Raw genomic sequence first — 21,085 nt, 5'->3', positions numbered from 1 at the left:
CACACTAGCTAGATATATATATTGTTAGTGAACCTTTACATCGTGGCTGAGGTGTCAGCACGACTCGGTTCGACTAGCGGTATCCTGGAGCGTCTTGGGGACGAAGGTCTTGCCTGTTCGGGTCGTGCTTGGATTTGGTGTGGACGCTCTACTTTCGTGAACCCGTCCACCTTTATTATGCCTCGAATTATTGCACACGGGCTTGGGTCGAGATGGGGTGATCCTGATTTTGACCCCTCCAAAGCTTAAGTGAGTAGGGTTATCGTGTTTTTCCGATGCCCCTCGTCAGATGCTAGCGAGGGGTTCTTATTGTAGGTCCTGGGAGGTCGGTCGCACGTGACCTTTGTCAGCACCAACCCCTTCGGCGGCGAACATACCTTCGGACGTCCGTCGCCCAGGATACATGAGAAGGCACCATGCGGTGTCGTCTCGGACTTTTAGGAGTGGTCATTGCTACGGTCGAACTGGTCGACGTGACATCGGACGACGTGGGGAGAGGACAATTGATGTCCCGGATTTCTGACAGAGCTTCTGTCATTGCCCTGTCTCTTCCTCTCGAGTCCTTGTACTTGGGCTGACATGACGGAGATCGAGATAGTGCAAGATAATCCATAATATGTCATATATATATATATATATATATGGATCCGACTATATCTGATAATATATCCAATATGGATATGTGATTAATGTTGTGACGGTCATATATCCACATATCAAATCTCTCATGTCCAATATGGATATAGCCAATTTATGATTAGTTACGATCTATAAAAACATATCAATATGCAATAATGTATGATATATTAAAATGTAGAGATAACAAGTAGATAGATAACGGGTCGGATTTATTTTCGCCCCTTGTCCGGTCTGGCCATTTCCGGGTGGACGATTGGCTCGATCCAACCATCTAATGTCGATGCGGTCCTAATTCTAAAGCGAACCGATGGCGTCGTCGTTGGCGTAACTTTTCTCGTCGTTATTAGTTTTGGTATTTACATCTTATATTATTTGTAATGGGTTGTTGGATTCAGAAACTTCGAGCGAACGGCTAGCCATCGGGAAGGCCGCCTTTCGTCGAGCGTCGGGCAAGCATCGGTGCTCTCCTCCTCGCCATCTTTAAGAAGAAGATGCGTCAGGCGATCCCCCGCATCGCCGCTCGCCCAAAACCCTAATCCTCCTCCCACACAATGGCCTCCGGAACCACGCTTATGGAGATCATCACCTTCGATCCGGCGATGGCGGCCTCCGCTACCCCGAACCGTACGACTGTGGCTGCCCTCTCCATCCTCGGCATGCCGGTGACCACGGATCGGAAGCCCAGGTGGAGCACCTTCACCCAGATCGAGAGCCAACCGAGACCAATAGTTGCGTCGATCGGACGCGGCGAGGTGGATTAACTCGACCAGATCAACAGCAACAGCGCATCCAAACCGTCCACCACTGAGGTTATAATAGCAGTCCTTTTTTTCTTTTTTAGATTATAGTAGCAGTTAATCCAAGCGTAATCACGCACAAATCGTATCGCATCGTATATGATACGTACCGTAGGATGATTGCAAAGCACAGCCAAAAAGAATGGGCAGGTCGCGAGGTCTGATCGGCGAGAAGACTGACGGATCACGGCGTCGCATTAATGACCAACGCCCGCCGCCTTTATGAGGCGGCGGGCCAACCCCGAACGTTCACGGGTACGGGTTACGGAGTCGACGTTTGCGAGACTCGATAAGTACGAGGCCAACCCCAAACCAGGCGGTGAACAGTTGGGATGCAAGCGACGAAGAGGACCGTAGTTGTGCTTCGGACAAGATCTCGCGAGACTTCTGGTGATAGATCTGCTTCCTAACGCTTCAACACATCCTTTTCATCCAGGAAGAGAGCTTTCTCCTCCGTGATGGTAACCTGTTGATAGCTCAGCTGTCATCTTCTCTTTGTGACGCCAGACGAAGAAATGTTTCCTCTTGGAAATGATAGGAAATTGAAATGTGGTGGTAGAAAGGTGCGTCGTGCTTGTCGTAGTCTCTTAGCTTTGTGGTTATTATTATTGTCGATGCTGCAGCAGGTAGACCCAGGAGGCCTGTCAGAGGAGGGAGAAGGGACATGGCGAACAAGGTCATAACCATCGGTCATCTGCTTCAGCGAGCCGCCTCCTCCCCTCTCAGCCATCATCTTCCCGGAGGTCACGCGTTCGAAGACGGTGACTTCGAGGAGGAGGAGAAGGAGGAGAAGGGTGTTGGGATCTGGGATGAGGAAGGTCACAGCGCGTCCGCGACCCCTGGGGCTTCTCACAAGGGCAAGATCAGGGAGATGGAGAGCTTCATCGACGAGGTGTTCGACGCGGCCTCCGCGGTGAAGCGAGCGTACGTGGGCGTTCAGGAGGCGCACAGCCCGTGGGACCCGGACAAGCTACGGGTGGCGGATGCGGTAGTGGTGGCGGAGCTACGGAAGCTGGGGAGGCTGAGGGATCGGTTCCGGCGGGGCTGCTTCAGCCCCTCTTCCGCCGGCCCACCGGCGGCGCCGTTGAGGGATGCAGTAGCTCCGTACGAGGCGACGATCGAAGATCTGAAAAGACAACTGAGCGCGAAGAATGCGGAGGTGGACAGCCTCAACGAGAAGTTGCGGAGCGCCACGCTCGGTGGGTTGGGAAGGAAAGGACGGCTCCATTCCGGCAAGAGGGTCGGACGCATCACCGTCCTCGGTCAGTAGTAATAGACTACCTACCTTCATCTGTTTCTGATACAATCAAGACGTGCTCCGAGAACGCTTCATTTGCGCATTTCATCGTCTAATGAAAGGGCATTTTGAGCAGGGGCGCCCGGCACGCCCTCGCCGGAGCTGTTCGAGGCGTACATGGAGCAAGTGAAGTCGGCGTCCAAGACCTTCACATCCCACCTTCTCTCCCTTATGCGCTCCGCCGGCTGGGACGTCGCCGCCGTCTTCCGGTCCATCATCGAAGGAGGCGGCAGCGACGGGGCGGCCAAGGATCGCGCTCCGGCCATTCCCAACCTGGAAGCCCGCCATGCCAAGTACGCCCTGGAGGCGTACGTGAACGGCAAGCTGTTCCAAGGATTCGAGAACGAGACGTTCTACCTGGAGGGATCGCTGAGCTCACTGATCAATCCGGCGGAGTTCCGGCGCGACTGCTTCACCCAGTTCCAGGACATGCGGGGGATGGAGCCGGAGCAGTTGCTGGGTATCCTCCCGGGATGTCCCTTCGGGCGGTTCGCCGCCAGCAAGTACCTGGCCGTCGTGCACGACAAGATGGGGGAGTCGCTGTTCGACGGCGGGTCGGAGCAGAGGCAGCAGGTGCTGGCGGGGGCGCACCCACGGACGGCGTTCTACGGGGAGTTCCTCCGGCTGGCCAAGGCGGTGTGGCTGCTCCACCTACTGGCGTTCGCGCTGGACCCGGCACCGGCCCACTTCGAGGCGAGCAGGGGGGCGGAGTTCCACCCAAACTACATGGAGAGCGTGGCCCGGTTCACCGGCGGTCGCGTGCCGCCCGCCTCGGTGGTGGACTTCCCGGTCGGGCGGGGCTTCAGGCTCGGCAACGGATCGGTGGTCCGTGCCAGGGTCTACCTCACCCCAAGAGCACAGCCTCAGTGACGTAATGGGTGATCGGACAAGAGCGGACCAATCCGCCAAAAGCAGTCTTCATCTTCGTGGCAATGCCCGTTTCCATCTTTCATCTAATAAGCCGTCTTTTCTCTTCTATCTCTGTCTTTCCCATTTAAACTAGTGAATTATGGGGGTAAAAAGGTCATAATAATGTTGGTGAGTCGTTGATGTAACTTAATTAAGTCGTCAATGTTTATAAGAGTATACAGAGGATTTATGTTTGTAGAAGACTGACCATAAAAGATTAATATACATGACAAAAGTCCACGTGGATTAACCATTGACATCATGGCATCGGGCGCGGCCTTATAACAGACTGGATCATCCCCTCGTCCCCTTAACCGCCCTCGCCGAGCCAGTGTTCCAATGGCGATCGGCCTCAAACGCCCGTCAAACGGTGAATCTCCCTTTTCTCTGATCGATTGGGGTTTCCTTCTTCTGAAAGCTCTGATCTCGTTGGGTTCCAGAGGTTATCCTCGTGCAACTGAGAGATGGAAGCGCCCGCTTCGAGCTCCTCCCGCCTCCGGATCCCGCCGGCCCTCGGTTCGTCGCTAGGGTCAAGCCATTCCTGTACGTTTCTGTTTCTCCCCAAGTCCTTGTTGCGTCTCGTTGTGAATCTGCTTTTGTTTTAGGTCCCTGGGACTGACTCCGGTCTTATGGGTGGGCATGATGTCTTGAATTCAAGGTTCGCCGGGCGTCTGTCTGTTGGTGGAGCATTACGCGGTTCAGAAGGTTACAGACGACGGGCGTTGCATGATCCGGGCACCGGTAGATTCCTTCTTCATTTCCTTTAAAATTGGTACTGAGCACGATACATGTTTTCCCCTCTTTACTTCTTCTTGTTTCTTTTTCTTTTTGGCAATTGTTCGCATATGTCTCCGTAGTTTACCCTTCCTTTTTAGTAATAATTTAAGAATTTTATTATTCACCTTCCCTTTTTTATTATTAATATTTTTTAAAATAAATAAAATATTATTATATTATTTATAACCCAAGGATCATTGATTTTCTTTTATTTTTCTTCTCCAAAACTTTTTATTTCATTCCCTCATCATCACTCGGCGTATCGCTCATCGTCATAAAAAAAATAATAAAGGAGAAATGAGAGAATTAAAAATGGAGTATTTATATTTATTTATAAAATAATAATTTAAAATATTAAGAAAAAAATTAAAATAAAATTATAAAATAATGAAAAGGAATTTGTAAATAGTAACCTCTATAATTTGTCTATCGTTCTTCGTCTCCATACATTTCAATTTATTTGGCTTTCCAACGTTTATTGAAATATACAAACATTTATACTTTTGTTAAAAGAAAGCACATGTCAAAATCCCTAGTTTCCGACATAGAGCGCTGATATGTTTGCCGGGCCGCTCGCGGCCCAACGCAGCCTCTTGGCCATTGACTTCTTGACAAGAGACGCGACTGTGGATCGGCTCGAGCACACCGCCATCGTCGTCGTGAGTTCCACCATCCACTAAGGGTTCCATGGCGAACCGCCGCAATCGTCCTTCGAACGGTGCGTTACGCTTTCTTTTCTCCTTCTGGTGATTAGGGTTTTCTTAAAAATTTGTTCTTGCTGGGCTGCAGAGGTCTTACTGGGGCAGCTAAAAGATGGAACCGCCTGCTTCGAGCTCCTCCAGCCGCCGGCTGCTCTGGCTCCCACCGGCGTTCGGTTCTTCGCTAGGATCGGCTCCTCCTTGTACGTTTTTGTTCCCGCCGAAGTCCTTGTTTTTTTCTGGTTATCTTTCGGCTTTATGGGTGAAAATGTCTTCAAATCAAGGAGGGCGGGGGATTTACCGGCGACGAAGAAGGTGGAGCATTACACTGTTCAGAAAGTAAAGGGTGACGGCCGCTGCATGTTCCGTGCACTGGTGCGATTCCTTCTTCTTTTGTTTATTTCCTTTATCATTGTTGCAAAGTACATTACTTTTATCAACCATTAGCGTCTCATGGGATTTCTCATATGGTAATTATTCATTTATGCATCTTTGATGTCTGCTATATGTTATCTCAATTTGTTGAAAACATGATAAATTTTGTGATAGGAGTGTGATAATTCATGTTACTTTTCTGCATCTTAGGCCATAAAGCAAGAAACAATTTCTAAAACTGTGGATTGGCTTAATTCTGTGGTACTTCCATTCATTTATATGGACCTTTACTTCGACTGTTGCAAGCTTCATCCCTGATTGAGTTGTAGCTGAATGCTTGCATGTCTATCCATCTTTTCACTCACATAAAAGTTATAATTGATCTTAAATCATTTATTCTTGTAGGTCAAGGGAATGGCAAATAACAAAGGATTGGTACTTAACCCAAGGCAAGAGACGGATGATGCAGGTAACCAGGAGAAATTTCCTTGCTTTTGTCGTTCCATAACCTTGCCATTTTATCATGAGAATTACTACACTCATATGATCTTGTCCTTGGATATAACTATGTCTATATGCAAATTTCCATGGATCTATGGTGCTTAAGATTGTGCAGTGGCTGAGGATTCAAGAATTTGATAGTCACCCATATTATAGCTTTCATTTTTTCAGAAATTGATGCGATTGACATGTGAGATGACGGCCATGCCAGTTGAATGTGATATAGTTGCTACATAAATCTTGATTCATGATTCATTTGCTTGTGCCATTCTTCATCCTTGTTTTTGTTTGTTTTCAGCATTGCCTTGATGCCCTTCATAGATCGGTACAGCCTCGATCTGTGCAAAGAAAAGTGTGATAGTGTCTTCCTTGTCTTCTTAGATATACTGACATCTTGAATTATCCAGATGACTTACGGATGGCTGTCAAAGAAGTCATCTGTGACGGTGAAACTGAGCGACCTCAGTATGAGGAAGCACTAATAGCAATCACTGTGGACGAGTCTTTGAAACGGTGAGTTGATGTGTGTATGGATTTTGTTATTTTCAATGTTAAGAAATTCATTGTTTATTCTCAACATTGTTATTGCAGATACTGCCAGCGCATTGAACGATCTGATTTTTGGGGAGGCGAGTCAGAATTGTTGGTAAAGCTTTTGGCATGCTTTAAATTGTTAGTTTAACATAAATATGAGCACATGGGCACACAACCATATATATATATATATATATATATAAGCATATTTAATCCATGTTGTATAGGAAGTTATGTCATTCTAAACACTCAATTCCAGAATATTTGTTGACATTATTTATGTAAATATACTCTACTAGTTCGATAACCTGTTGATGATAAATGGTGTTTGTTAAACGAGTCGAGATTATACCAATTGATATCCATTTTGAAGCAGCATTGCTCCCATGAAATTGTACTTTTCTTTTGCTTGTATCTCTTCTTGTTTATTTGTCATTTTGACTAAAATATTATTTTCTTTCTACGTCGTAAAGATTATAAGATTTCATTGATATAAGAATCAGATCGACTAAAACATAGCACTTTGAATGTTTTAAAGTGCACCTAACTGTGAGATCCACTTCAGGTGTTGTCAAAATTGTGCCAGCAACCGATCATCGTCTACATACCTGAACATGAAGTAAGTTTATTAATTGGTTTTAGATTTACTATTTGGTAAACTTTCATAGCATGTTGGATATACAAATGGCAAGCTTTCTCTTTTTGCTGATAATGTGGCTGTTCTGCAAAATCATACCACTGAAGAATGTTGTTTATCAACAGCATACCCATGGCACATGGGGCAACGGATTTATTCCTATAACGCAGTACGGATCGGAGTTTGGCAAGAAGTTGAGAAACGGAAAGCAGAGGGCTCCCGTCAGATTGTTATTCAGTGGTAGGAATCACTATGATTTATTGGTTTGACAGTGCAGAATTTACTCTTCTTTTCTGGAAACATGCAATGCATTAAGTTATTTCTTTTTGTTGTTGATCGAGTTGACATTTACTGGAGTAAGTGCTTCAGTGTTGACATTTACTGGTGTAAGTAGTGTGGGCCGGTCGCCCCAAAATAATCTGAACAAATCCCTGTCGGTAATGTGAAACGAGCATGATGAATCCGATATTATCAGCGTATATATTATAAATACATGAGAAGAATGGTTTTGCAATCATTCTTATATTTGCCAGCAATGTGAAAAGAACGGTTTTACCTGTGGCAGTGTCTCGTTCGAGGAGAACCTTAATTCCTTATTATTCCATATCTGCCCCCACCTTTACTTACAGTAGTACGCAATTTCCAATTTGTTAATTTAACTATTTAAATAATTATTTTACAACATTTTCGTTTGATTTTTGTTTCACATATGAAAATATAAATAGTTAACATTGAAGCATTCCAAAAGAAGCAACTTTAGATACGCATTTCTTTATAGAATAATTTATCTAGAAAAGGTCATACTAATTTTTTTTATCGGATAATTACCCTCTGTAGTAGAAGAGATTGGCAGAGGCATCCATCTGCAATAATAGAGAGGAAAGAAATAAGGGGAGAAACAGCGATCCAAGGTGGAGAAGATCGAATCGGATATATATATATATAAAGAGAAGAACAATCATTTAAAAAAATCAATTAATAGGGGTTTTTTTAAAAGTAAATTGCCCCGTTTCCTGGATTCAAGTTCACGGGAGAGATTTCTGCACGAGACCTACGAGACATTCATTACATGCGACTGGAGGAGCAAATCCTATGCGTGAGATCATGGCAAGAACTAGCACAGAAGAACTAATACTGCACTGGTAAACCAGATGGCAAAATTGAGAAGGACGTAGGTTGCAAGCGAGATGAACATAGATTGAAATCGTTGCATCTAACACTAGCATGACTGAGGATCCAACACGGTTGAAACCATTTCTGCAGAACCACTAAGACGGCAAGAGTTTGTTCAGATAAAATAATTAAAAGAAGGTCAGATTCAATAAGATCAAACGAGTCAAGGATACATGATTCTAAGACAAATACTGGAACCATAAGAACCTCGATTAATTAAAAGAAGGCGAGAACTCAACTCATAAATCAAATGAGAGACGTACATTCTACCAGAGAGATACGAACCGTGACAGGAAATTTGGATATCTTGATTTACGATATCAAAGAGGCACTTCTCTTATAAAAAACATTTTGACCTGTCCATCAGAGACACAAAAGTAAGTAAAATTATCAAAGAAATATCACAGAATATTATCATCGACAGAACTGAGTACCACTCATACTTGAGGGAAGGTACAAGCACTCACAAGGGGCTACCTATGTTTGGCTATTTGGAATTTTTAAGTTCACATGGCTGTTCAGAAGCTACTGCTATGCTACTTAAGTCCAATTAGCTATATCATAGTCTTAGGGCAAGAGGTTCCCTAATGTTGCACTTGTAAGAACTGCAAGAGGAAGTTAATAAATTGTGATTATATGAATTAGAGTTTACCTGCTCCAGTGTCAGGAACATTATCACATTCCATGATCCAAGCCGAACAAAATTTGGAATGAAGCCCTTATAAAGAGCTAAAGGTCCCTGCAAACAAAAATCTCCCTTTTTTAGTTCAAGTCAACCACACATTGTATTCAGTTCCAATTCGGGCAGATCCCAAAGATAACAACATTAAGTGATGCATATTGCCATCTCAGGTGATTTTTTTCCGAACATTTTTCACGTTTCTAAGCAAGTAGAAATACAAAATAAAGCTAAAAAACTTCAACATACTTCATTTTTCAGTGTCTTGATGAAGCAATCAAGTGTGCTTTTATAGGATGAATCTCCCATCATTCTCGACTTGACCTGAAAAAAGCAATGTCTATATTCAGCTGGAGAATTTAGAAGGTAAGATGCAGCAATCTATTGAGAATGTTACCAATTGCAAATCTTGCTCACACTGTTGGCATAGAATGACAAGATTAAAGCAACCCTATAGTGTACCTGTCTATTGTAAAATGTCAAAATATATTTTACATTATCAAGCACAATTGTCACAGACCTAGATAGAGGACTGTTGTGTCTTTTAGCTGACAATTAGCGTGAGATTTGTCAAACTATTAAGTTTGGGCTTCACCAGATATACACTGTTGTCAGATCATTGCTCAAAATTGACACATTGCATCAGTAGTCAAAACAACAAGCAACACTTCTAAAAGAAAGGTGCCTAGAAACCTAGGACATCATCTCGAGGGGACCACCATATCAGTGCCCAAGTGGAGTGGCAAGTAAAAGGATTCTCACACTGTTATGGACTGGAACGAATTAAGAAATAAGAGATAAATCAGAATTGATAAGTATAATAATTTGAATTAAACTGAACACAATTTGCTCAGTCAAAGTAAAATGGAGAACAGGAAACCTAGAGAAATTGAAGATACTCATACTTACAAGTAGGAGTGGTATTATGTTGGCTGGTCGAAGAAGTAGGCAGCCATTACACCTACTTGGAGCGGGAAGGGTTGGCCAAAACTCCTACTTGAAGTAGGAACAGAAGAGAGGACCAGCTAGCCCAGCTGCCACCATACCTGTATGGATCAGTAGGGGAGCTATATCTAAAGGCCAACCATCATAGAGAACAAGTGAGAGAAATAAGTGCAACAAGGATAACTCCAAAGTTGTTCTCCACATATACACATGCTTACAAGCCTTTAAAGTTATACTTTCAGACCTTTTCTAGGAACTCTCATTAGTGCAGTCATTGGATGCTTGAAATCAACCTTAAACACAAGTCCTTACAGCTAATTCTGCTATATTGGTTGATGTTTCGAGGAAGTATGAGTCATGAAGAAGCTGCCCTATTAAACTTGACATTTGGTTTTTAACCTCAAGTTACATGACCCCATCTCCATCATTTGGTTGGTCAAGGTTCAGCAGCATGAACTAGGTTGACACCTTCATCAAGTTTGGCATCCTTAGCTAGATCAACCACATCTCCTGCATCCTCAGAATTTCAAAACCTATGCAAGCTGTCACAATTCCGCAGTTGGTCGAGAATAGGCAAAGGGCTTGTGCACCCACTACCATAAGAGATGGACTCTGGGGGGCTTCCATTCCCACTGCAATAAGAAGTGGAATCCGGCACCCAAGTGCTAGTCTATCAATTTCATAGTGTGACCGATGACAACAAGGTAGAAAGCCTGGTTAAACTTGAGAGGTAAAAGAACCTGATGGAATTCTGAAACTGACAATCAAAGTGTCTAGTAGATGTCAAAATCTCATTGCACCCTATATGGTATCACTCGAAATCTGTGAGTACAGCATTCTTGTAGCTTCCTGTTGGTAGCATATCCACCCACAGCTTTACCAACTTCAGCATCACTGGCCAGTAACATAGAAGAATATCCTCACACTTATTGCAAGGTTTATGGAGAGCAATGGCAAGAAACTTAAGTGCCATGGTAAGTGTGAGGAATTTCTCTTTGCATCCAGGAAATACAATTTGACATCACCCTCTATGCTAACACTCTTGAAGGGTACTAACATCATACTTGTACTCACATGGCTACATGAGGATTGTGTATGTCATCCATAAGAACTTTGAGGACATGACACTGATATTCGAATGTGATTGATGTAGCTTAAGGATACAGAGTTGTGGGACCTCCAGCAAATCATCAAATTGGCAAATATTTCTCCAGCCAATCTTTTCAAATTAACCATGGAAAGAGATCAAAAGCAGCTCCCGATTAAAGGTTTTAAACCAGCAGCAATTTCCATCCTATTTGTGCTGGCAGAGCCCTTCCTATGAGACCCATGGCCAGACTTAAGACCACTTCTTCAAGGACCATCTAGCAGGAAAATGCTGCAATTGAAACAGATTAGACCCCAGAGTGGTCTAACAGTGCATCAGCATATGTCACTTCTTAACTGTCATGTCCATCCACTATAATTTGACCCAATCTCTGAAGAACAAGGTAGTAGCTTAAGTTTTTTTATTTCTTATGTTCTGACCTGTTTGTAAAAGCCAATGGCCTCACTCTAGGGCATGAACATGACCCGTGTATCCCTATTGTGCCTCAAGCACAACTAACTGTTCTTCGTGAAGCCCATGTTATTTACCGGTGTTGCTAGTTTAGAAGCACGATAATTGGAGGTTATATGTCGACTACCTGAGAGTGGTCCTGATCCTGCGAATGATGATAGGATAAGATAACATTGGAAAATCAAATAATGATAATCCTGAATAATATGAATTCAGATAATAGAATAGGCACCTAAGTACTTGGGAGAAACAAAAGCTCAGCAACTAAGAATATATCTAATATGTGGAGGAAAAACTTATTAATATAATAAAACAAATGCCTCCATATTCTGCATTCACCATACGTTGCATGGTGTCGTAGAATCACAGCCCTTCACGCCTTTCATTTTAAAAAGAATCAATTTCCTATCAAATATGAGCTTGCAATAATCTTCGACAGAAGTTAGTGCAAAATATAATGGATGCCAAGAGCAATTTTTGCAAATTGGCAATTTTATGTGACAATATTGATATGGACGTACAAAGGTTACAGGCATTCTTATATATGCAATCAAGCAGTCTTCCAATCATACCTATATGTAATATGAGGAAATATCTAAAATGCATCATAATATCATATAACAAAGAACAATTAGTTACAACTTACAGTAAAAAAATGATTTCTTTACAAACAGTCACTGAAATTAGAAAAATGACTTTACGCCTTGATTGGTTTTATTTTCTAACAAAAAAAATATTAGATTAAAAAAAGGATAGCAGTTGACTCTGAGAAAAACATACCACATCAACAGGAGAACCAATACAAACAGCAAAGAATCCAGCACCCAAACCAGCTAAAACATGAGTGAAAATGTCATCTGTGAATCCAGGAATTTCCAAGATTGTCTGCACCCAAAAGAAGACTCATATAACAGAAGAATGAAAAGGAAAAAAATAAAAGAACTAGAAGCCTCCACTGATACGATATGATGGAAAGGGTCTAACCTGTTTTATATGATCATAGCTTGCTAGCTCAGCAGCATTTATAATCGCGTTACGTGCAATATTGGGACCAAGACCAGTCCATAAAGACCCAATTCCTTCCTAAATTGTAAAATTGGACAAATTCACTTGAAGTATGATCCACTTTAAACTTTTGATCAGTTAGTTGTGAAATATAGACCTGTCTGATTATTTTGAAATAAGCATCCAATGCTCCTAAATAACGTCTTGGCACACCCGGTGGAAGTTTGCCTTCGGATTGAAGGCGAACCTTTACAAGATCAGTTGGATTGGCCACAGTAATTGCCAAGGCACCTAATTGAATTGCAATAACTAGGTTATGATGACAAAAAAAGGCAAAAACTGGCCATAGTCTATCTTAGACAATGAAATCACTGATCCCAATTATGAAAGATCAGATTGATAGAACGTCAAACTCTTGAATAAACTATATTCGATCGTTTTCATTTACACTATCCATGAAACTCACCAGTTATAAGCCCAGCAAGGATTTTCTTTATCAATGAAATATCTCCGACAAAACTATCGCCAAACAAGAAGGCTTTGACCTGTCAAGATAGGCAAACTGTTAAATTAGTTGAACCGACAATTTTGATAGTCTACTGCCGAGCTTTGAGTTAGAACAAGCACTGTAACTTACAGGCTCATACAACCCAATCCGCAACCCACCAAAGAGACATTGACGATGCAACCCAGGTACGAGGCCTGTCCATAGTGCTGTCAAACCTTCCTCCCTAAATATTGTTATTATGGTGCCCAACATTCCCCTGTATTTAGGTATTGCCACTGCATCCCCGGCAGCCGCTTTTTTCTGTAGCTGAAGCCTGACTTTAGCAGTGTCCAAAGGAATGGTGCAAAACTGCATCAAATCAGCACATATTATACGGTATGAGAAAGAATCTACCTCCAAAGCAAGGAAATAAAAAAGTGTCTAATAGGAAAAAGAACGTGGACATTATACGAATGAATTCTGATGCTTGTTCGAGTGTGTCGTGTGGTAAGGAAACAAAAAGAAGACGAGAGGACATGCAAATTAAAAATTTGTTTACGAAGACAATATATACCATGTTACGGAAAATGACAGTCTAAAAGGCCGAGTTCCTAATAAGCCTTTACGCCCAAAATTGTCCAACTTCTCCTTGACATTTTAAATATGCCCTCAAGGTGTTTGACGAGTGTCCTATTTTGCAGATATGAACCAAAAGACAGATCCTATCCCACACTATTCACATAAACGAAATCAGATCTCCGGCTCAAACTGCTGCCTTATCATAAAGCTTTTATCTAGCCAACGAGAGCAATTTCCTTTTTCTTTCGAGCATCTAAATGGTCGGTTTACTTGCTGCGACTTGCAAGGGCACCTAATCACCAATGGTCAAAATGGACGGCACGGGAACGAAATCGAACATCTAAAATTTTACGATCTTGAATCGAACACGTCCCAGATCGAGAAATGGGAAATGGACAAGCAGCAGACGAGTAACAGGATGCCGCCAACGCGGCGATCGGAGTCCAAGTAAACCGACCTCGGCGAAGCAGGCGGCGATGGCGCTGCTCACGAACCGCCAGTAGAAGGAGATATCGGTCCTGGAGCCGTGGTCCACCATGGCCGCGGCGGCGAACCGCGATCTGCTGCTGCCGGGGAAATCGGAGAAAGTGTGTTGACGTAGCCCAAGGACGGCGGATTAGGGATCTCGGAGAAGGTAAATACAAGAAGAGAGAGCGGAGAAGGATCCCAACTTCTCTCCGGGGCAATGGGGTTCGGAGGCGACAATGGATCGGTCGATCCCTCTCACCTCGTCGCGCTCTTCTTTCACGGGGATCAAACAGACGCAAACTGATTTCCTGATCGATTTTTCTTATGCTTGGCTAACGAAAATGGAGTTCCCAACCGCCAGCGTTAGCGCCGAGAAGTTAGCTTAAAGCTGTATGTTTGGTGCTCCGACTTTGACTTCGCAGCTACCGTCGGCTGCACGTGCGGCGGGCGGCCACACCGTAAGCGACGATGCGGCTTCGCCTCCTCGTGCACACGTTTGGATTGGGTTTAGTTTCGACAGTTCGGTCCGACCGAATGGAATTAAACCAAAGTTAACTCGACTTGGTTCATGTCATTGTTGCTAATATGCTATAGGAAGGCATGTTTTGATACTACACGAGTCGTCGAGAACCTCTATAACAATATGATATGAAATGATACTCCTACAACATTGTAGAATATGATTGTCTCATCCTTTTTGACAAGTAGAATATTCAGGATTACATGTGCAATCTTAAACCTTTCTTATCCCTTAAAAGAGAATTTTTTTAATTTTAGAAAATAATCTTAAACCTATTTTTTTTTTATTTTAGAAATTTCATTAATACTTGTTGGGAGCCCATAATATCCTGTTGTCCAAATGATTCTTTTTCCACTTTTTTTTTTTAAGCATAAGTAACGAAGACAGAATTTGAATCTAAGATTTTACGATAAATTATCAAGATTTTTACCAACTAATTGATGTCATACAATACTACTCTCGAGTGGTTGATCTCATGTAATATATAACGACTATTGGTATCTCTTTTTCTATATTTATTTATAATATATAAGTTATTTATCTTTCTAAATAGTCCAACGATAATAATTCAGTCCATCTAAAAGTATTTCAATAAATAGTGTCTATAATTACTTAAGTCATGGAATGAACCCCTAAGAAAAAATCAGATCAAATTGGAAGGTAGTTTAAGAGCTAAAAATGACTCCCAAAATCAAAATTTTTATTTGGAAGGTTATTTGGGGTTGTCTTCACACCACATCATAGCTTTCTAATATTATTCATTGTTAGATTGATTGTTATTTTTTGTGTAACCTTGGTTTGACTCACTATCTCATTTTCTTCTCATAATATATTGCTTTATCCTTATCAAATATTCTACAATCCAAATTTTCTTATGACTTTAAATAATTATGTGATTGACATTTGGGTGTCTTGAAGGTACTAATCTTGATAAATAATCTTTTATAGTATTATTATCACTAGATGAATTTTAGCTGTCTAAAAACTCCCCTAAGAAAGAGAGAATTGAGATGATATCAACGGAGGTAAATAAATTTTTTTTTATTAAAATTAATGACTCATCCATCTATCTTATCCGAGATGACTTTATGATTCGGAAAAAAAAATTCTCTTAAAAATTGATGAATCCTATTAGCGAACAAATATATATACCGTGATGAGTCGGCACGACTAGGTCCGCGGGTCAATGTCGAGAGCTCTCTGTAGAATGAGCTGGATGACGAGGTGGCCATGCCATCGGGAAGGGGTGTTGGTTGGCATCGATCATGGTTGGCGTCGGTTAGGATTCGAGCCGATTGATAGCTTGCCTTAGGGACGTCGATCATGACTTTTAAGGTTGGGACGTTCGTAGGCCGTAGATGGTTGCTTCCTTGCAAAAATGGGTTTCGTCGGATGATTCCCGACTTTGACCCCTCCGACAAGCAAGTCAGTAGTGGGTAGAATTATTTTTTCTCCCTTTGGCCGGAGGTCGACCTAGGGCTTTATACTATTGTATGAGGGTCGGTAGCACGTCGATTCGACGTGGCCGCCGACCCTCGAGGGATGGGATAGCACCTTTGACCGATCGTCGTCTCGAGGCGTGCGAAGCCGCGTCAGATGGTACCGCCCCGAGTTCTCAAGACGGGACAGGTGGAACAACTTCTTGGTATGATTCTGACTTAGCGTGTGGCATCAACGGTGACATGTCCGAGGTCCCAAAATAGATCCAACCTCTCTTTCACCCTTCTGCAGGATCCCCGTATCACAAATATCGTGGCTCATCGGCTTGCCAATTTTAGAAGAACTATATTTTTTTTTTGCTTTTTATTTTTACCCACGTAGAGTTCAGTTTAACCCTTTAATGAAATTTCTCCCATTTTCAAAGAGAAAAAAAAATTCGCGGTTTCGGTCTGAAACGTACGGGTGAGAGGAGCTTTGTAGGTTTGAAATTTTAGACGTGGCATTTGCTGATCGGTTGGACGTGTCTTCTACCGCGGACCTCAGCAGGTCCCGTGATTCCTGACCGACACCCGGGCCCCACACGTGGTCCCAGAGGAATGCCGTAAGGTATCGCTAATGACCACACGGGTAGGATTGCGGGTGACGCGCATCTGTAATAGAGAGTGCGTGTCAGATATTAATAGCCAGCGAGCCAAACATCGTCTCCGGCTCGTCGGGTCGCTGTCTCCACGTCGTCATCACCTTCGATCCTACACGATGCGCAGTAGTTAGACTCGAACGATTTATACACTCCCCTTTTCCTCTATCTACGCTCCCGACGTATCTATCCATTGGCGTGCAGGTTACGAAACGAAGGGTACAAAACCGGAGTAGGCATAGCGAGGGTTCGTTTTCCTCCATTTTATTGAATGAAATATAAGCTCCGTTGGAGCGCCACCATCCGAAAAGCTTGCTAAATGGGTACGTGTTGCATGGCTGGGGCGTGGAGAGCCCATTCGAAACGCTCGGCTAAGCAGCGGATCCCATCCCCGCATGCGCGAGCCACTTCTTATGCCCTTTCACGTTTGTCATCATCATCAATACCAGCGCTTCCGGCTTCCCATCTTTTTCCTCCTTTGCTCCCTTTTTCTTTCGTTCCGATTTAACGCCTCCGGCTGCGGCAAATAGCGGAGAGATCTCGAATCGTTGCTTCCCGATTTGGCTTCGGAGACGTGTTTGCGATCCTTCCGTCGGCGTTGGAGGTGGAGGAGTTGAAGCGATTAGGAAAGAGGATATGGCTTTCAACTTCACAGGCACCCAACAGAAATGCAAGGCCTGCGACAAGACGGTCTACCTGATGGACCAGCTGACCGCCGATGGCGTCGTCTTCCACAAGTCCTGCTTTAAGTGCAACCACTGCAAAGGAACCCTAACGGTATCATAGCTCTTGTCCCTTTCTTTCCTTTTTTTTCCCTTTCCTTTTCCCGGGATTTTCTTGGCGAATTTGTTTAGGATGCGCATGATCTGTCTTCCATATCGGCCGGGATAGATGTTAACGAGTCCAACTATCCTGACCTCAGTCGTATTCTTTCGAACAGTCGGAAAGATCGGAATTTGTGGTCGATGATCGATCCCCTATAAGTGATTTTCGTGCAAGATTCACAAAACAGGTCCAGATGAATTCATTATGACTGCCAAAAGTACATGATAATGCCGCCAGCTGCATTTTTGTTCGTCGTACCAAAATACTAACAGATTTACGTCCGTATGTATTCTCAGATTCCTGTCTAAATGCAATCCAAATAGCTGAATCCATCGTCTTTTCCTTTCTGCAAAGTATTGATTTTTACTACAGCCTCTCTCTGGGGCACAAGTCTTGGCATATTTAATCAGATCCGGAGAATCTGCCTCTTATATAGCAGAACCATAAAGGATCCATTTAAGAAGTAGCCACAGTCTTGAATGATTCTGAGGAAACATAATGGGGTTAAGCAAGATTATAATTAGTAAAGTTGAAGCACACAGTCTGTGATTTTGGGCATTATTGTCACAGAACGATTATCCAGAATAGTACAGTATAGATCCAGCATAGGAATCTGTAGTAGATATATATATGCGTGCACCAATGAAATTTTCAAATTTAGAAGGTAGGCCTTCCGTCACTAACTTGTTTCTAAAATGTACTGCCAATGAGAAGAAAACCATTGCATCAAGCTGCATGCAAATTTCAGCCAAACTGGATTCTGAAGTCCTCAGTTATTTGCATCAAATTGGCAGCATTGATGAAGATGAACATTGAGAAGCCATGATATATTTAAAGAGTCGCCTACATTTGAATGGATTATGTAGCATCCTGGTTGGAATTTCTATTATAAAATAGAAGAAAAAGACCATAGATCGTGTTATTTTTCCAAAGAGTTTGGGGACTGCAGATTGGTGATTATTAAGATTTGAAACCTTCTTCCCTTCCCAGCTCGTGTTTGATCTTTCACATTGAGCTTTTGCAGATAAGAGAAAGAGCCATTCATAAAAATACATTAATAGAAAATTTACTATGTGTTGATCATAATGTTTCATAATTACTGATAGAAGTGTTTTGCTTACCATCTTACTAACCAGACTCTGCAATGAATATTCATTTTCCTGTCTTGTGGTTACTATATGCGTAAGTGCCAGTGTGTCAATCGTTGTTATGTCACAAAGTGCTATTGTTATGATCACAGTCATGGTCTGCTTTCTACTTCAACTAAATTCATTCCAATTTTTAGCTTTGGGTGCATGTGCATATGCTTTATGAAATGCAATTAATCATGATGAATTTAGTAAATGAAATTTGATATGTATTTGTCTCATGCACATGTTATTTTTGGAACATTATGCCTTTTTGGTTTAATCACTCAGAGTTGAGTAGACTGTAGGATTTAGCTGTATGAGTATTGGCTATATGAATTATATATAATTGTTTTACAAAACTGGAGATATGACTTCAGACTTGCTTAATCAAGAAATAGTTCATGACCTTGTTTGTCATCAATTTTCTGATCTACTGTATTAGTCTCTTATGTGGCATGAGGTATTTAAGCATCGGCAATAATCTGTAGTTCCTCTCAGGAAAATAAAGAAAAGAAAAAAGAAAATGGGAAAAAGAAGAAAAATTTTGTAGTTCCTAACTATTGTAGTAAGATAAAACTGCATTCTGAAATAAATGTTTAAAAGTAGCATGGAAAATTCACCAAAATACTTTTCTAGTCATGAATTTGGAGCAGAGACAATGTACTCATTCTTCTAATTTTCTTGTTCTTTCTTGTCAGCTAAGTACATATTCTTCAATGGAAGGTGTTTTGTATTGTAAGCCTCATTTTGAGCAACTCTTCAAAGAATCTGGCAACTTCAACAAGAATTTTCAGTCACGTAAGACTAGCAAATCCAGTTAGAGAAGTTTGATCATGACTTTCACATAATGCCTAAAATTTGCTTATTCTAAATGTTTGCAGCTGCAAAATCAGCTGAAAAAGCTCCGGAACTGGTAAGTTCAAACTGCCACTACCTCTTTCTTCCTTGTTTGTTTCCAAGTTACTTATCCTTTATTGCTTATTGTAAAAATGTTCTTAGACAACAAGAATTTTGTGGGTTGTTATCTAATATGCATGACGTGTATTTCATTCAGACTAGGTCTCCCAGCAAAGCCGCCAGTATGTTCTCTGGAACACAAGAAAAATGTGCCACTTGTGCAAAAACAGCTTATCCTCTTGAAAAGGTTTGGCCAAAAAGTTGTTCTTCTTGGCTTATATTACTCGTTTATATATTTCTGTGTGCTCTAAATCTAGTGAAGTTTAGTTTATTCAGAACCTACATGATGAATAATCTGAAAAAAGTTTTTTTATTCAACCGAATTATGTTGCTGCAAATGCATATTCTAACATTAAGATTTTCCGCATAATGGCCTGTAAACGATAATCATGCAATTATGTGGTCATACTTCCTTGGATAACATGTTTGTTCTGCTTAAGGTCACAAACAACTGATTCGACTGCCCCTTTTTTTTCTTGTTTAATTACTCATATCCCCTTAACTGTGCATTCATGATCTTCAGAAAAAAAAAAAACAAATTCAATAAGATGTCTTTTATCATTCCAAAGTAATGAAGGATAATGCGTCCAACTTTCTTCGTATACATTATAGTTGTTCTTTAAACGCGATCATGTCAACAATTTTCTATTTCTAATAGATACACCTCATATCTGTGGTGTCCATTATGTTGTGGCTGATAGTGGTGTTAATTCTGTCAGGTCACTGTGGAAGGACAGGCATATCACAAGTCCTGTTTCAAATGTTCTCATGGTGGCTGCTCAATTACCCCCTCCAACTATGCAGCACTCGAAGGGATCCTGTACTGCAAGCACCATTTCTCCCAGCTCTTCAAGGAAAAGGGAAGCTACAACCATCTCATCAAGTCTGCTTCTATCAAGCGTTCGGCAGCAACTGCCCCAGATCTCTAGTCTTGGTGGATTTTGCAGCTATCTATCATCTCAATGGCAAATAGTTATCTTTAGCTCTTCTACCTTTGCTGCTTGATCTGCTAAGACATTTGAAATCTCGCTTTCTTTTTTGTCTTTTGCATTTTCTTTTATGTGGAATCTGCAGAACTTATCCCAGTGAAACTGGTCTTCTATTTAATGCATATGGTGTTTGATTTCTCATCAGGAAATTTCCACTGGCTGTGTTGTACAAGAACTAAACTGTTGTTAATCCAGCTAGATTTATCCCTCTCTGATCTGTAACTTTTGTGGTCGTTCGAGCCAACAGAGAGACCAAGATCTTTCTAGACACCCGTATCTGCATTGTTTCTCGGCATTCCATACAATGTTCTTGTTCTTATACAAGCAGATATAGCCAGTGAAAATTTCCTCCTGAGAAGGCAAAGTTGATCTTTTCTTTGATAAGAGGTTTGTCGAACAATATTTTTTGTAAATAAATTTGATCCACAGTTTTTAAGGTCTTTAATATATGGGTCGGATTGGTATCGATAATTTGGGTCGGTTCGGTTCAATCCGGCCCGACTCGAGTCCATTCACTTTCACACTTGAC

General features: G+C 42.0%; 4 protein-coding genes across 9 annotated transcripts; 3 read left to right on the top strand and 1 right to left on the bottom strand.

Moving 5' to 3' along the window:
• Nucleotides 1-1,017: 1,017 nt before the first annotated feature.
• Nucleotides 1,018-3,843, top strand: LOC103987859 (protein GRAVITROPIC IN THE LIGHT 1). 3 transcript variants are annotated; one of them, XM_018827065.2, is made up of 4 exons: nucleotides 1,018-1,448; nucleotides 1,552-1,897; nucleotides 2,063-2,698; nucleotides 2,810-3,843. In XM_018827065.2, the coding sequence occupies exons 3-4, from the start codon at nucleotides 2,101-2,103 to the stop codon at nucleotides 3,601-3,603; spliced, it is 1,392 nt and encodes a 463-aa protein (XP_018682610.2). In that variant the 5' UTR covers nucleotides 1,018-1,448; nucleotides 1,552-1,897; nucleotides 2,063-2,100; the 3' UTR covers nucleotides 3,604-3,843. The 3 variants fall into 3 exon arrangements, with proteins under 3 accessions (XP_018682610.2, XP_018682608.2, XP_009404574.2); XM_018827063.2 differs by having other exon boundaries at nucleotides 1,552-1,999; XM_009406299.3 differs by having other exon boundaries at nucleotides 1,552-1,999; nucleotides 2,060-2,698.
• A 1,147-nt stretch (nucleotides 3,844-4,990) lies between these two features.
• On the top strand, nucleotides 4,991-7,681 carry LOC103987858 (OVARIAN TUMOR DOMAIN-containing deubiquitinating enzyme 3). Of its 2 annotated transcripts, none has more exons than XM_065187370.1 (8): nucleotides 4,991-5,137; nucleotides 5,209-5,320; nucleotides 5,405-5,492; nucleotides 5,898-5,961; nucleotides 6,401-6,506; nucleotides 6,585-6,639; nucleotides 7,093-7,146; nucleotides 7,290-7,681. In XM_065187370.1, the coding sequence occupies exons 1-8, from the start codon at nucleotides 5,107-5,109 to the stop codon at nucleotides 7,431-7,433; spliced, it is 654 nt and encodes a 217-aa protein (XP_065043442.1). In that variant the 5' UTR covers nucleotides 4,991-5,106; the 3' UTR covers nucleotides 7,434-7,681. The 2 variants fall into 2 exon arrangements, with proteins under 2 accessions (XP_065043442.1, XP_009404571.1); XM_009406296.3 differs by having other exon boundaries at nucleotides 5,402-5,492.
• Nucleotides 7,682-8,458: 777 nt separating this feature from the next.
• LOC135676321 (mitochondrial uncoupling protein 2-like) lies at nucleotides 8,459-14,513 on the bottom strand. Of its 3 annotated transcripts, none has more exons than XM_065187366.1 (9): nucleotides 14,048-14,508; nucleotides 13,162-13,380; nucleotides 12,991-13,069; nucleotides 12,682-12,815; nucleotides 12,504-12,602; nucleotides 12,300-12,404; nucleotides 9,266-9,340; nucleotides 8,990-9,076; nucleotides 8,459-8,693 (listed from the first exon to the last, which is right to left on the bottom strand). In XM_065187366.1, exons 1-9 carry the CDS (start codon nucleotides 14,126-14,128, stop codon nucleotides 8,658-8,660), a joined length of 915 nt encoding a protein of 304 aa, XP_065043438.1. In that variant the 5' UTR covers nucleotides 14,129-14,508; the 3' UTR covers nucleotides 8,459-8,657. The 3 variants fall into 3 exon arrangements, 2 of the variants coding, with proteins under 2 accessions (XP_065043438.1, XP_065043439.1); XR_010514234.1 differs by lacking the exon at nucleotides 8,459-8,693 and adding an exon at nucleotides 9,926-10,062 and having other exon boundaries at nucleotides 9,014-9,076; nucleotides 14,048-14,512; XM_065187367.1 differs by lacking the exons at nucleotides 8,459-8,693; nucleotides 8,990-9,076; nucleotides 9,266-9,340 and adding an exon at nucleotides 10,069-11,664 and having other exon boundaries at nucleotides 14,048-14,513.
• A 2,577-nt stretch (nucleotides 14,514-17,090) lies between these two features.
• On the top strand, nucleotides 17,091-20,697 carry LOC135676320 (LIM domain-containing protein WLIM2b-like). The gene is made up of 5 exons (XM_065187365.1): nucleotides 17,091-17,432; nucleotides 19,309-19,408; nucleotides 19,492-19,523; nucleotides 19,665-19,754; nucleotides 20,287-20,697. The coding sequence occupies exons 1-5, from the start codon at nucleotides 17,292-17,294 to the stop codon at nucleotides 20,494-20,496; spliced, it is 573 nt and encodes a 190-aa protein (XP_065043437.1). The 5' UTR covers nucleotides 17,091-17,291; the 3' UTR covers nucleotides 20,497-20,697.
• The last annotated feature ends 388 nt before the right edge of the window (nucleotides 20,698-21,085 follow it).

This window comes from Musa acuminata, chromosome BXJ1-6, assembly GCF_036884655.1.
Source record: "Musa acuminata AAA Group cultivar baxijiao chromosome BXJ1-6, Cavendish_Baxijiao_AAA, whole genome shotgun sequence".
In the NCBI taxonomy this organism is placed as follows: domain Eukaryota; kingdom Viridiplantae; phylum Streptophyta; class Magnoliopsida; order Zingiberales; family Musaceae; genus Musa; species Musa acuminata.
Note: the sequence above shows the minus strand (reverse complement) of the source record. Positions and strands in the feature narration are given on the sequence as shown.

Coding starts and splice junctions, on each gene's coding strand:
- LOC103987858 (XM_009406296.3), top strand. CDS start 5,107: ATGGCGAACCGCCGCAATCGTCCTTCGAACG. Junction 5,138..5,208: donor CCGCAATCGTCCTTCGAACG/GTGCGTTACGCT, acceptor GCTGGGCTGCAG/AGGTCTTACTGGGGCAGCTA. Junction 6,640..7,092: donor GAGGCGAGTCAGAATTGTTG/GTAAAGCTTTTG, acceptor GATCCACTTCAG/GTGTTGTCAAAATTGTGCCA.
- LOC135676321 (XM_065187366.1), bottom strand. CDS start 14,128: ATGGTGGACCACGGCTCCAGGACCGATATCTCCTTCTACTGGCGGTTC. Junction 12,816..12,990: donor CCTTGCTGGGCTTATAACTG/GTGAGTTTCATG, acceptor CAATTCAATTAG/GTGCCTTGGCAATTACTGTG. Junction 8,694..8,989: donor TGTTCCTGACACTGGAGCAG/GTAAACTCTAAT, acceptor TCTGATGGACAG/GTCAAAATGTTTTTTATAAG.
- LOC103987859 (XM_018827065.2), top strand. CDS start 2,101: ATGGCGAACAAGGTCATAACCATCGGTCATCTGCTTCAGCGAGCCGCC. Junction 2,699..2,809: donor CGGACGCATCACCGTCCTCG/GTCAGTAGTAAT, acceptor CATTTTGAGCAG/GGGCGCCCGGCACGCCCTCG.
- LOC135676320 (XM_065187365.1), top strand. CDS start 17,292: ATGGCTTTCAACTTCACAGGCACCCAACAGAAATGCAAGGCCTGCGAC. Junction 17,433..19,308: donor ACTGCAAAGGAACCCTAACG/GTATCATAGCTC, acceptor CTTTCTTGTCAG/CTAAGTACATATTCTTCAAT. Junction 19,524..19,664: donor CTGAAAAAGCTCCGGAACTG/GTAAGTTCAAAC, acceptor TATTTCATTCAG/ACTAGGTCTCCCAGCAAAGC.